The sequence below is a fragment of the Tamandua tetradactyla genome, chromosome 10 (genome assembly GCF_023851605.1).
Source record: "Tamandua tetradactyla isolate mTamTet1 chromosome 10, mTamTet1.pri, whole genome shotgun sequence".
Lineage (NCBI taxonomy): Eukaryota > Metazoa > Chordata > Mammalia > Pilosa > Myrmecophagidae > Tamandua > Tamandua tetradactyla.
Genome location: NC_135336.1, coordinates 101543682 through 101558797, shown reverse-complemented (window position 1 = coordinate 101558797; position 15116 = coordinate 101543682). Strand labels below are relative to the sequence as shown.

Below are 15116 nucleotides of genomic sequence, written 5' to 3'. Positions count from 1 at the left end.
TTTCACCGTATATCCTTCACTATCATATGAAGATGGAACTGTAAATTTATTACCCAATATTAAATGTTAAAATTACATTAGACTTTCAATGGTGAGAAGGCAGAATAGAAATACTTTTCCCAATTTCTCCTACTACTAGGCACAACTAAAAACCCTGAACACTGACTGTATTTAAAACAAGCATGAGACAGCTCTGAAAAGTAGAGAGAAGCAAACCAGCTAGGGACCTTCGGGCCCAACGAATGACAGGCTACTGAGTTTCTTCTTTTTTTTGTTTTTTGCCTCTAGTAAAAGAAACCAGGAATCTGGAAATATCAATTAGCAAAAACAGAAAAAAGTCTGAACAAGGCCTGCTCTCTCTGGCCAAAGGATAAGAAAAGGGGTTGCCTAGCAAACCAGAAAACTTTCAGACAGTAACGGCTCTATTCCAGCCAAACATGAGAGGAAAAAAAACGCAGCCCCACATCCACCCCTGTCAGTAAAGGCAGAGTGGGGGGCCTTGACTTTCACCCTTGTCAGGCTGTAAGAAGTTGCCTCAACAACCCCACCAGGCTGGTCTCAGAGAAGGCTGAGGACAGAGCTAGGACTTTCATCCCCACAGGGAAGTAAGGACACCCCTTTCCAATCTCTGGGGCTGTCAGAGGAGGCCTAATGGAGAGTAAGAAATCTCAATACTGCCCAGCACTAGGAGTGCCCTCCCCCTTGGTGCCACTGGTGGCCACATGAAGAGCAACAGTAAGGAGCCGTGCCTATTCCTCCCATCCAGGAGGTATCAGTGGAAGCTGAGTGGGGAGTGGGAACCCCCCCCACCAAACGCCTAGCAGTCATGAGCAGGACTGTCTTCCTCTTGGGTTTCAAGGGAAGCCAAGTGGGAACCTGGACTTCTACCCCCACCTGAAGTAACAAGGCAGCATCCCCCTTTTCCCTGGCACAGCAGTGTCAAAAAAGCCAAGTAAAATACGTTTAAGATCCACTCTCATAATAATACTGAAAATGTCCAGTTTTCAGTAAAAAATCACTTATCATACCAAGAACCAAGGAGATCTCAAACTGAATGAAAAAAAAAAAGACAACCAATAGGTGCCAAAAATTACTAAAGGAAATTCTCTAAATATTATGGAAAAATAAAAGATGCCAACATCAAAATGACAGAGATTGTTAGAACTATCTGACAAAAATTTTAAAGGAAAAATTGTGAACATGCTTCAACAAGGAATTACAAACATGCTTCAAACAAATGAAAAAAATAAAACAGTCTCAGCAAAGAAATAGAAGAAATAAAGAAGACCCAAATAGAAATTTCAGAACTGAGAAATATAATAACCAAAACCAACCTCAAAAGGACGACTCAACAGCAGAATGGACATGAGGAGGAAAGAATCAGTGAACTTAAAGATAGATCAATAGAAATGAGCCAATCTGAAGAACAGAAAGAAATCTAAATAGAAAGAAAATAGACTGGGAAAAAATATAAAGGGGACCTGTGAAACAAAAGATTCACTCTTTATAGTCCTGAAAGGAGAGGAAAAGAAGACAGATCTGAAAAAACATTCAAGAAATAATAACTGGAAATTCCTCCAACTTAGCAAAAGACATAAACCTACCAATCCAAGAAACTAAGCTAACCCCAAATACAGCACATTGTTGTCAAACTTCTGAAACTAAAGACAAAAAGAATTTTGAAACAGTAAGGGAAACAATATCTTCTGTACAGGGGGAAATAATTCAAATGACAGTAGATTTCTCACTGAAGACCATGGAGGCAGAAGTGTCATGACATTTTTCAAGTGAAAAGAAGATCTGTCAACCCAGTATAGAAGGATAACTATCCTGCAAAAATATCCTTCAGTGTGGAAAAAAAATCAAAATATTCCCAGATGAATGAAACTAAGATAATTTCTGGCCAGGAAACCTATCTTAAAAGATTTACTAAAGGAAATTCTCTAAACATTACGGAAAATAAAAGAAGGAATCTAGGAACTGTAGGAAAGATAAAAGCCCAGGGTAAGCAAAAACGTGAATGAAAAAAAAGACTTCCCTTCTCCTCTTGAGTTTTCTAAATTGTTTTGTCAGTTGAAGGAAAAACTAACACTATCTAATTGGTTTTAATTGTATGTAGAGAAAATACTTAAGACAGTTATGGAGGGGGATAAAGGGAGTTAAGATTTCTATACACTTTACCTAAACTGGTTGATGCTAATAGACAGCAATGGGTTACATATACATCACTTAATATCTAGAGTAACCACTAAAAAAGCTATACAGAGACAATACTCAAAAACAATATACCAAGCCCTGGCATGGATTCTACTCTTTTTTCTTTCTAACAACCATAAATACAGACAAAATATGTATTCTTGCCCCAAATGCATAAAAATTAGCTATTTTACAGAAGAACCTACAGGAATTATTTTTAAAAATGTTAAAATAACAGAACAAGAAAACAGAGAAAAAAACAGCAGGAGCAGAAAATAAGATTAACTAGCAGGCTTGAGTCATGTGGTTGCATTTGGAGCTATTATGTACCCTAGAAAATGCCATCTTCTTTTAATCCATTCTTGTGGGTCCATATTGTGAGAGGGACCTTTTGATTAGGTAGTTTCAACTGAGATGTGACCCACTCAATTAAAGGTAGGTCTTATTAATTCTTTACTGGAGTCCTTGATGAGGATAAAAAAGACATTTGGGGAGGGCAGGGAGAGAAATACCCAAAGAAGTTTGGAAAGAGCTCAGAGAGAAAAAGGACAGGATGTTGCCCATGTACCTCTCCACGTGACAGAGGAACCCCCAGAAGAAGGTATCTTCCTCTTGATGGCATAATTTGGACACTTTCATGGGCTTAGAATTGTAAATTTGCAAACTTACAAATTCCCATTATAAAAGCCAGCCCATTTCTGGTACATTGTATTCCAGCAGCTTTAACAAACTAAAATAAGCTGAAGTGTAATTACCAATAATTATACTAAACATAAATTACCTAAATATATCAATTAAAATAATTAGACTGGCAAAGAGGATTAAAACATATGATCCAACTATAAGCTGTCTGTAAAAAACTCACTTCAAATATGATAGAGGCAGGCAAAAGAATAAAAAAATATATTAGGGAAACATTAAAAGTGTGGCTTTGTTGTATTAGATAAAGTAGAATTCAGAGGAAATAAAATGTCCTGAGATAGAGAGGGACATTATCTAATAATAAGACTCAATAATGTAACACTAAGAAGACACAACAATCCTAAATGTCTATGCAATAAACAAAAGAGCTGCAAAATACATGAAGTAAAAACTGATGGAACTGAAAGGAGAATGAAAAATCCATAATTATAGTTGAAGACTTCAACAACTCTCTCTCGGCAATTGCTAGAACAACCAGTCTGAAAGTAGGCTAGGATACTGAAAAACTCAACAATGTCATCAACCAACAGATCTAGTCAACATTTATAGAACACACCACCCAATGACGGTAGAATAATTTTCAAATGTCCATAGAACATAAGAAAGAGAGACTATATCCTGGACCATAAAACAAATGTCAACAAATTTAAAAGAACTGAAATCATACAGCATGTTCTCTGACCACAATGGAATCAAACTAGAAATCAACATTAGAAAGAGAACAGGAAGACCACCGAACACTTAGAAAGTAAACAACAACACTTCTAAACAATTCATGTGTTAAAGAAGAATCCTAAAGGGAAATAAAAAATACACTGAACTGATGAAAAGGATAATGTAACATAACAAAATCTGTGGGACAAAGCTAAACAGTAGAGGGAAATATACAGCACCAAAATGCACATATTAGGGAAGAGGAAATATCTCAAATCAATCATCTATGCTCTCACATCAAGAACCTAGAAAAAAAAGAGCAAAATAAAGAGCAGAAGGAAGGAGATGATAAAGACAGGAGCAGAAATGTATAAAACTGAAAACAGAAAAAAAAAAAATCAATGAAATAAAGAGCAAGCTCTTTGAAAACATGAATAAAATTGACAAACCTCTATAAAAACTGACAAAGGTAAAAAAGAAGACACAAATAATTTCAGGAATAAATAACGGGATATCACAGACTTTGCAGACATCAAAAGCGTAAGGGAGTATTATGAACAACTCTATATATACAAACTTGCTAACTAAGATGAAATGAACCAACTCCTTGAAAGACACAACTGCCACAACTAATTATGAAATAGATAACTTTAGAAACAGTGTAAGTAGTAAGGAAACTGAATTCCAATTTAAAAAATCCCAAGAAAGAAATCTCCAGGTCCAGATGGCTTTAATTGGGGAATTCAACCAAACATTTAAAGAAGAATCAATGCCAATTCTACAAAATGTCTTCCAGAAAACAGAAGAGGAGACCCTTCTCAAATAATTTTATGAATCTAGTATTGTTCTGATACCACCAGTCAAAAACAGTACAAAACAAGTATACTAAAGACCAATATCCCACATGAATATTGACACGAAATTCCTTAACAAAATATTAACAGACAGAATATAGCAATAAAAAGAATCATTCACCATGACTAAGTGGAGTTTAGTCTACAAATAAAAGACTGGTTTATAAATCAATCAGTAACCCATCATATTAATAGACTAAAGAAAAATCACATCATCTTTATTAATCAATGCAGAAAAAGCAATCTGACAAAACCCAACACCAATCATTAATTAAAAAAAAGAAAAACATGACCTAGAAAACAGGATTAGAGGGTATATTAGTTCCCCAGGCTGCTGTAACAAAGTACCATAAACTTGGTGACTTAAAACAACAGAAACTTATTCTCTCACAGTTCTGGAAGCTAAAATTATGAAATAAATGAGACACATACCATGTTCATGGATTAGAGGGCTCAACATAGTAAAGATTTCAATTCTCCCCAAACTAATAGAGAATTTTAACAAAATTCCTATCAAAATCCCAACAAGATTTTTTGCATATTTAGATAAGATTATTCTAAAATTTATATGGCAAGGCAAAGGAGCTAGAAAAGCTAACAAAGTTTAAAAAAAAGAATAAAATGGGAGGAGCCCACCTACCAATTTTCAGGATTTACTACATAGCTGCAGTTATTAGGAGTGTGTGGTATTGGGGGCTATTGGTAGGAAAACTGCGAGGTACAGCCCCTTGAATGGTAGTATGGTGGTTCCACAGGAGGCTAGGGGTGGGACTGCCATATGATCCTGAAACCCTGTTGCTCAGTATGTATCTGGAGGAACTGAGCATGGAGACATGAATGGACATTGCACACTGGTGTTCATGGCAGCAGTGTTTACGATTCACAATGGACGGAGGAGGCCTAAAAGTAAAATGACTGAGGAATGGAAGGGGGACCTATGGTGTATACATACAATGGACCACTGAGCAGCCAGAAGGAATGAGGTTGTGAGGCATGAAACAAGGTGTATAAACCTTAAAGACTGTATGTTGAATGAAATGTCAGGCACCAAGAAAATATTATCATGCCTCAATTATCTGGACAAAGTATAATACAAAAACTCCATGAACTGAATTCAAGGGCACGGTTGTCATGTTGGAGCCTATTGTAAAGGGTTCTAGATTATAAGCTTTTACAACACTCCCATAGATTCACAAATTGTAACTGCTATTTCTAAATTCTGAGATATTGAGCTGTTTGTATATAACCTGGTCATTCCCAGAACCTTCGGGTATTTATGTGACACCTGAGACTCAGAGTTTGAGCTGTGAAGCTATGAAAGTCAGTTAAATGCTCTCCTGCCATGCCCGAGGACCTGGGTTCGATTCCTGGTGCCTGCCCATGTTAAAAAAAGAAAAAAAAAGGAAGAAAGACAGAAAATCAGTTAAATAGTTCCCATATAGGAATTGTTTAAAAAGTTGAAAAAGGGATCAGACTTTGAGCAGAGACATGAAGGAAGATGATCTGGATGGGACTAAAGTAGAGAAGAATACAGGGTAAAGTATGCTATCTCCCAGATTTTAAAACTTCCACTTCTGTGTGAGACAAAAGGGTGAGATGTTTGGTTGGTGCAAAACTTATATTTTTGGAAGTACATTACCTAATTTAAATTGTAAGGTCAGTTTAGTTGAACACCGTAAGTATTTGGAATCCTGAATAGTGTGTGAGATTTTATTGGCTTATCCAGGTTAGTGTGAGGCCCTGATGTATCCCAGAGTAATTTGGGCAATGAATAAAGAAGTATTTGCAAAGTCCCCTTGGGGACTGGGAAGAAAGGAGGGAATACTCTACTTTCCCATTTGGAGATTTCTGGTATTTCTCACTAGCAGTGGGAACAATCAAGTCAATAGGCTGAGCACGCAATCTTGAGGTTTGCCACTATGAAATTTACTCCTGCAAAGGACAGGCTAAGCCTATTTAAAATTAGGCCTAAGAGTCACCCCAGAGAACCTCTCTGCCCTCCCTCTATGTGTAAATCTCCCTGGCAACATAGGGCAGAACTCCAGGGATGAGCCGGACTTGGCATCAAGGGACTGAGAAAAGCCTTCTTGACCAAAAGAGGGGAGAGAGAAATGAGACAAAATAAAGTTTTAGTGGATGAGAGATTTCAAACAGAATTAAGAAGTTATCCTGGAGGTTATCATTATGCGTTATGCAGATACCTCTTTTCAGTTTTTGGTATATTGGAGTGGCTGGAGGGAAATATCTGAAATTGATTAGCTGGTTCCAGGAGCCTTGACTCTTGCAGATAATTGTGTAAAGATGTAACTTTCAGAATGTGACAGTGTGATTGTGAAAACCTTGTGTCTGATGCTCCTTTTATCCAGAGTATGGACAGATGAGTAAAATAATATGGATAAAAAATAAATATATACTATGGGGGATAAGGGGTAAAATAAATTGGGTAGATGGAAATACTAGTGGTCAATGAGAGGGAGGGGTGTGGAGTAAGGGGTATAGCATGCATGAGTGTTTTTACTTTTTCTGGAGTGATACAAATGTTCTAAAAAATGATCATGGTGATGAACACACAATTATATGATGATATTGTGAGCCACTGATTGTACACCATGTATGGAATATATGTGTGAAGATTTGTCAACAAAAAGATTTAAAAAAAAGAAAGTAAAGAAAAAAGACATGGTACTGGGAGAAGCAAAGACAAAGACACAAAGGGAATGTGTTTTCACAATCACACTGTCACACTGTAAAAGTTACGTCTTTTTACAACTGTCTTCAAGAGTCAAGGCTCCTGGAACCAGCTCATCAATTTCAGATACTTCCCTTCAGTCACTCCAATATACCAAAAACTAAAAAGGGATATCTATATAATGCATAACGATAACCCCCAGGATAACTTCTTAATGCTGTTTGAAATCTCTCATCCACTAAAACCAGAAATAGACCTGCACAAAGGTGCACAGACAATTCAAATAGAGGAAATACAGCTTTCCTTTCTTTTTTTTAAAAAACTTTTTAATTAGAAATATTTTAAAATCACAAAAATAATACAAACCCCCAAATACCATCTATCTCTCTGTTGTCTGAGAAAGACAGCCTTCCAAAAAACGGTACTGGGGCAAGTGGACAGGTGCAAAAAAGTGAATTTGGACCTAACCCTCACACCTTATACAAAAGTTAACTCAAAATGAATCATGGACTTAAATGCAAAATGTAAAACTATGAAACTTTTAGAAATAAACACAGGAGAAATTCTTCAGGATAGGGAAAGAATTCTTAGAACTGACAGCATAATCCACTAGAGGAAAAATTGAAAAAGTAGACTTCGTCAAAATTAAAAACTTTTGCTCTGTGAAAGACCCTGTTCAGAGCATGGAAAAATAAGCTAGAGACTTAGGAGGAAATACTTGGAAACCACAAATCTGACAAAGGACTAAATATCTAGAACATACGAAGACTGCTCAAAACTTAACAGTACGGTGGTACAATGGTGGCTCAGTGGCAGAATTTTCACCTGCCATGCTGGAGACCCAGGTTCAATTCCTGGAGCCTGCCCACACCAAAAAAAAAGAAAAAAACTTAACAGTATTAAAACTAAACAATCCTATCAGAAACTGGGCAAAAGACATGAACAGGCATTTCACCAGAGGACATACAGATGGCAAATAAGCACATGAAAAGAAGTTCAACATCGTCAGCTATTACAAAACTGCACCTGAAACCACAATAAGGTATCACTAGACACCTATCAGAATGCCTAAAACTAACAGACCAGACTGACATGAGAAAATAAATCTGTTTTCAGTAATATGTGTATATGTTCATACCTTTTCATTCCTTCTACCCTCCCACCTATTCATCCACAAAGACTGCCAACCCTCAGGCTCCAGACACAAAATGCAATTCCAGAAATATTCTTAAGCCAACAAAAGGCTAGCCTCAGCAGGTTCTGACTCATTCTCAAGTATAAAATTTCTCTTTTCTTCTGATATTTGGCCACTATCTAGTAAAAATGCAGAAAATATTTGTCATTTAAAAATTAGGAAAGCATCAAGAATAAACGGACATACCCAGATTTTATAATTAAGTATTTTTTAAAATATCACTGTATATTCAAAATATCAACTGTTACTTCTGCTGAAAATTCACCAAATGAAAAGGTGAGAAGTCAGTTCAACATCCTTCAAAAATTATTTTCAAAATTAAGCTGACTATTGCTTGGTAAGAAATCCAACCTATGTTAAGTCCCCGTCATTATGCATTAGCCACACACAGGGGACCGTCCTCCTAAGAGAAGGCTGGGCTTACCTGGCCAGGTCAATTCACTGAAGAGATGAAGTAGAAAGCAGGGGTCATAAAGGTCACTGTAATCCACTGCGCCTCCATCTTTAATGATCCGTTCCTGAGCATCCTGGAAGAGCCCAAACAAGCAGAAATGTGCTTATTCAACCTCATAAATAAAATCTCATGCAAATGTTTACCTGCTATTTTCTAGAGCAAAAAGTTATTTTGAATGCTTAAGAGCATTAAAAAATGGCTCAAAGACTCAGCATCAAGGGACTGAGAAAAACTTCTCGACCAAAAGGGGGAAGAGCGAAATGAGACAAAATAAAGTGTCAATGGCTGAGAGATTCCAGAGTCGAGAGGTTATCCTGGAGGTTATTCTTATGCATTAAATAGATATCACCTTTTAGTCATGATGTAATGGAGAGGCTGGAGGGAACTACCTGAAAATGGAGAGCTGTGTTCCACTAGCCACGTTTCTTGAAGATGATTGTATAATGAAATAGCTTTCACAATGTGACTGTACAATTGTGAAAACCTTGTGTCTGATACTCCTTTTATCTACCTTATCAACAGATGAGTAAAACATGGGATAAAAATAATAGGGGGAACAAATGTTAAAATAAATTTAAATTAAAATGCTAGTGATCAATGAAAGGGAGGGGTAAGGGGTATGGTATGTATGATTTTTTTTCTGTTGTCTTTTTCTTTCTTTTTCTGAATTGATGCAAATGTTCTAAGAAATGATCATGATGATGAATATGCAACTGTGTGATGATATTGTGAATTACTGATTATAATGTAGAATGGAATGATCAAAAGTTAAGAATGTTTGAGTCTGTTGTTATATTTTTTTTAAAAATTTAAAAATTGCTTCTCCAGGACACCTACTAGGGGAGTAGAAACGATACAGAAAGCGCCCAAAGCCACAACAGAGATAAAAAAGATAGCGTACTCCATCCTGGAATGGCTGGCTGGCTGAGAGAAGCAGCTCGGGTGAGATCGCCGAGGCGCGCGGGCCTTACCAGGCGGGGTGGCAAGCGGCCGGAGTTACTCCCTTCCCCCTTCCCGGGCCGGCTGGGAGAATTGGAGAGGTGGTCCCCTGAAACCAAGGCGACTGGCGCCCACACCACGCGCAGCCCCCGGACCAACTGAGAGAATTGGATCGGAAACCCCCAGGCCGCGGAGAACGGTGACCCCGTGACTCCCGGGGAACGTGCACTCTCTCGGGCGGGCCGCTGCCGCTGGCGCCCTCCCGCCACGCTTGTTGCCCAGGGCCGACTAGGAAATTCGGACGGGCTCTTTCCCTGGCTGCGGCGACCAGCAACCCTCCCTGCGTTCGGACCCTGGGCCGGCTCAAGCCGCTTCGGCTAGCGAACCCCCAGGACGGCGAGAGTTTTCCAAAGTTTAAGGTCCCACAGCACCTTTTACTGGTGGGACCCGCAGACAAACGTGTGCCACAAGCGCCACCTACTGGGCAGGATAAGAAAAACAGAACCCAGAGATTTCACAGAAAAATATTACAACCTTGCTGGGTCCAACACCAAGAGAAATCTGAATAAATGCCCAGACGCCAGCAGCAGAAGATAACTGTCCACGCTCAAAAGATTGAGAATATGGCTCAGTCAAAGGAACAAACCAATAGCTCAAATGAGACACAAGAGCTGAGACAACTAATGCTGAATATACAAACAGAAATGGAAAGCCTCTTCAAAAATGAAATCGATAAATTGAGGGAGGACATGAAGAGGACATGGGCTGAACATAAAGAAGAAATAGAAAAACTGAAAAAACAAATCGCAGAACTTATGGAAGTGAAGGATAAAGTAGCAAACATAGAAAAAATAATGGATAGCTACAATGATAGATTTAAAGAGACAGAAGATAGAATTAGTGATTTGGAGGATGGAACATCTGAATTCCAAAAAGAAACAGAAACTATAGGGAAAAGAATGGAAAAATTTGAACAGGGTATCAGGGAACTCAAGGACAATATGAACCGCACAAATATACGTGTTGTGGGTGTCCCAGAAGGAGAAGAGAAGGGAAAAGGAGGAGAAAAACTAATGGAAGAAATTATCACTGAAAATTTCCCAACTCTTATGAAAGACCTAAAATTACAGATCCAAGAAGTGCAGCGCACCCCAAAGAGATTAGACCCAAATAGGCGTTCTCCAAGACACTTACTAGTTAGAATGTCAGAGGTCAAAGAGAAAGAGAAGATCTTGAAAGCAGCAAGAGAAAAACAATCCATTACATACAAGGGAAACCCAATAAGACTTTGTGTAGATTTCTCAGCAGAAACCATGGACGCTAGAAGACAGTGGGATGATATATTTAAAATACTAAAAGAGAAAAACTGCCAACCAAGACTCCTATATCCAGCAAAATTATCCTTCAAAAATGAGGGAGAAATTAAAACATTCTCAGACAAAAAGTCACTGAAAGAATTTGTGACCAAGAGACCAGCTCTGCAAGAAATACTAAAGGGAGCACTAGAGTCAGATACAAAAAGACAGAAGAGAGAGATATGGAAAAGAGTGTAGAAAGAAGGAAAATCAGATATGATATATATAATACAAAAGGCAAAATGTTAGAGGAAAATATTATCCAAACAGTAATAACACTTAATGTCAATGGACTGAATTCCCCAATCAAAAGACATAGATTGGCAGAATGGATTAAAAAACAGGATCCTGGCGGGCCGCGGTGGCTCAGCGGGCAAGAGTGCTTGCCTGCCATGCCGGAGGACCCCGGTTCGATTCCCGGCCCCAGCCCATGTAAAAAACAAACAAACAAACAAAAAATAATAAAATAAACAAAAATACTTTAAAAAAAAAAAAAAAAAAAAAACAGGATCCTTCGATATGCTGTCTACAGGAAACACATCTTAGACCCAAAGATAAACATAGGTTGAAAGTGAAAGGTTGGGAAAAAATATTTCATGCAAATAACAACCAGAAAAGAGCAGGAGTGGCTATACTAATATCCAACAAATTAGACTTCAAATGTAAAACAGTTAAAAGAGACAAAGAAGGACACTATATACTAATTAAAGGAACAATTAAACAAGAAGACATAACAATCATAAATATTTACGCACCGAATCAGAATGCCCCAAAATACGTGAGGAATATACTGCAAACACTGAAAAGGGAAATAGACTCATATACCATAATAGTTGGAGACTTCAACTCACCACTCTCATCAAGGGACAGAACATCTAGACAGAGGATCAACAAAGAAATAGAGAATCTGAATATTACTATAAATGAACTAGACTTAATAGACATTTATAGGACATTACATCCCACAACAGCAGGATACACCTTTTTCTCAAGTGCTCATGGATCATTCTCAAAGATAGACCATATGCTGGGTCACAAAGCAAGTCTTAACAAATTTAAAAAGATTGAAATCTTACACAACACTTTCTCAGACCATAAAGGAATGATGTTGGAAATCAATAATAGGCAGAGTGCCAGAAAATTCACAAATACGTGGAGGCTCAACAACACACTCCTAAACAACGACTGGGTCAAAGAAGAAATTGCAAGAGAAATTAGCAAATACCTCGAGGCGAATGAAAATGAAAACACAACATATCAAAACTTATGGGACGCAGCAAAGGCAGTGCTAAGAGGGAAATTTATTGCTCTAAATGCCTATATCAGAAAAGAAGAAAAGGCAAAAATTCAGGAATTAACTATCCATTTGGAAGAACTGGAGAAAGAACAGCAAGCTAACCCCAAAGCAAGCAAAAGGAAAGAAATAACAAAGATTAGAGCACAAATAAATGAAATTGAAAACATGAAAACAATAGAGAAAATCAATAAGGCCAGAAGTTGGTTCTATGAGAAAATCAATAAGATTGATGGGCCCTTAGCAAGATTGACAAAAAGAAGAAGAGAGAGGATGCAAATAAATAAGATCAGAAATGGAAGAGGAGACATAACTACTGACCTCACAGAAATAAAGGAGGTAATAACAGGATACTATGAACAACTTTACGCTAATAAATACAACAATTTAGAGGAAATGGACGGGTTCCTGGAAAGACATGAACAACCAACTTTGACTCAAGAAGACATAGATGACCTCAACAAACCAATCACAAGTAAAGAAATTGAATTAGTCATTCAAAAGCTTCCTAAAAAGAAAAGTCCAGGACCAGATGGCTTCACATGTGAATTCTACCAAACGTTCCAGAAAGAATTAGTACCAATTCTCTTCAAACTCTTCAAAAAAATCGAAGTGGAGGGAAAACTACCTAATTCATTCTATGAAGCCAACATCACCCTCATACCAAAACCAGGCAAAGATATTACAAAAAAAGAAAACTACAGACCAATCTCTCTAATGAATACAGATGCAAAAATCCTCAATAAAATTCTAGCAAATCGTATCCAACAACACATTAAAAGAATTATACATCATGACCAAGTAGGATTCATCCCAGGTATGCAAGGATGGTTCAACATAAGAAAATCAATTAATGTAATACACCATATCAACAAATCAAAGCAGAAAAATCACATGATCATCTCAATTGATGCAGAGAAGGCATTCGACAAGATTCAACATCCTTTCCTGTTGAAAACACTTCAAAAGATAGGAATACAAGGGAACTTCCTTAAAATGATAGAGGGAATATATGAAAAACCCACAGTTAATATCATCCTCAATGGGGAAAAATTGAAAACTTTCCCCCTAAGATCAGGAACAAGACAAGGATGTCCACTATCACCACTATTATTCAACATTGTGTTGGAGGTTCTAGCCAGAGCAATTAGACAAGAAAAAGAAATACAAGGCATCAAAATTGGAAAGGAAGAAGTAAAACTATCACTGTTTGCAGACGATATGATACTATACGTCGAAAACCCGGAAAAATCCACAACAAAACTACTAGAGCTAATAAATGAGTACAGCAAAGTAGCAGGTTACAAGATCAACATTCAAAAATCTGTAGCATTTCTATACACTAGTAATGAACAAGCTGAGGGGGAAATCAAGAAACAAATCCCATTTACAATTGCAACTAAAAGAATAAAATACCTAGGAATAAATTTAATCAAAGAGACAAAAAACCTATATAAAGAAAACTACAAAAAACTGCTAAAAGAAATCACAGAAGACCTAAATAGATGGAAGGGCATACCGTGTTCATGGATTGGAAGACTAAATATAGTTAAGATGTCAATCCTACCTAAATTGATTTACAGATTCAATGCAATACCAATCAAAATCCCAACAACTTATTTTTCAGAAATAGAAAAACCAATAAGCAAATTTATCTGGAAGGGCAGGGTGCCCCGAATTGCTAAAAACATCTTGAGGAAAAAAAACGAAGCTGGAGGTCTCGCGCTGCCTGACTTTAAGGCATATTATGAAGCCACAGTGGTCAAAACAGCATGGTATTGGCATAAAGATAGATATATCGACCAATGGAATCGAATAGAGTGCTCAGATATAGACCCTCTCATCTATGGACATTTGATCTTTGATAAGGCAGTCAAGCCAACTCACCTGGGACAGAGCAGTCTCTTCAATAAATGGTGCCTAGAGAACTGGATATCCATATGCAAAAGAATGAAAGAAGACCCATCTCTCACACCCTATACAAAAGTTAACTCAAAATGGATCAAAGATCTAAACATTAGGTCTAAGACCATAAAACAGTTAGAGGAAAATGTTGGGAGATATCTTATGGATCTTACAACTGGAGGCGGTTTTATGGACCTTAAACCTAAAGCAAGAGCACTGAAGAAGGAAATAAATAAATGGGAACTCCTCAAAATTAAACACTTTTGTGCATCAAAGAACTTCATCAAGAAAGTAGAAAGACAGCCTTCACAATGGGAGACAATATTTGGAAATGATATATCAGATAAAGGTCTAGTATCCAGAATTTATAAAGAGATTGTTCATCTCAACAACAAAAAGACAGCCAACCCAATTACAAAATGGGAAAAAGACTTGAACAGACACCTCTCAGAAGAGGAAATACGGATGGCCAAGAGGCACATGAAGAGATGCTCAATGTCCCTGGCCATTAGAGAAATGCAAATCAAAACCACAATGAGATATCATCTCACACCCACCAGAATGGCCATTATCAACAAAACAGAAAATGACAAGTGCTGGAGAGGATGCGGAGAAAGAGGCACACTTATCCACTGTTGGTGGGAATGTCAAAGGGTGCAACCACTGTGGAAGGCAGTTTGGCGGTTCCTCAAAAAGCTGAATATAGAATTGCCATACGACCCAGCAATACCATTGCTAGGTATCTACTCAAAGGACTTAAGGGCAAAGACACAAACGGACATTTGCACACCAATGTTTATAGCAGCATTATTTATAATTGCAAAGAGATGGAAACAGCCAAAATCTCCATCAACAGAAGAGTGGCTAAACAAACTGTGG

General features: G+C 37.6%; 1 protein-coding gene across 1 annotated transcript in view; it reads right to left on the bottom strand.

Moving 5' to 3' along the window:
• Nucleotides 1-15116, bottom strand: part of LOC143647752 (nucleolar pre-ribosomal-associated protein 1-like) — a 74015-nt gene that overhangs the window by 13939 nt on the left and 44960 nt on the right. Inside the window, exon 23 of the mRNA XM_077117510.1 lies at nt 8715-8817. Coding sequence (XP_076973625.1) covers nt 8715-8817 — 103 coding nt within the window. The remainder of the gene's footprint in view (nt 1-8714; nt 8818-15116) is intronic.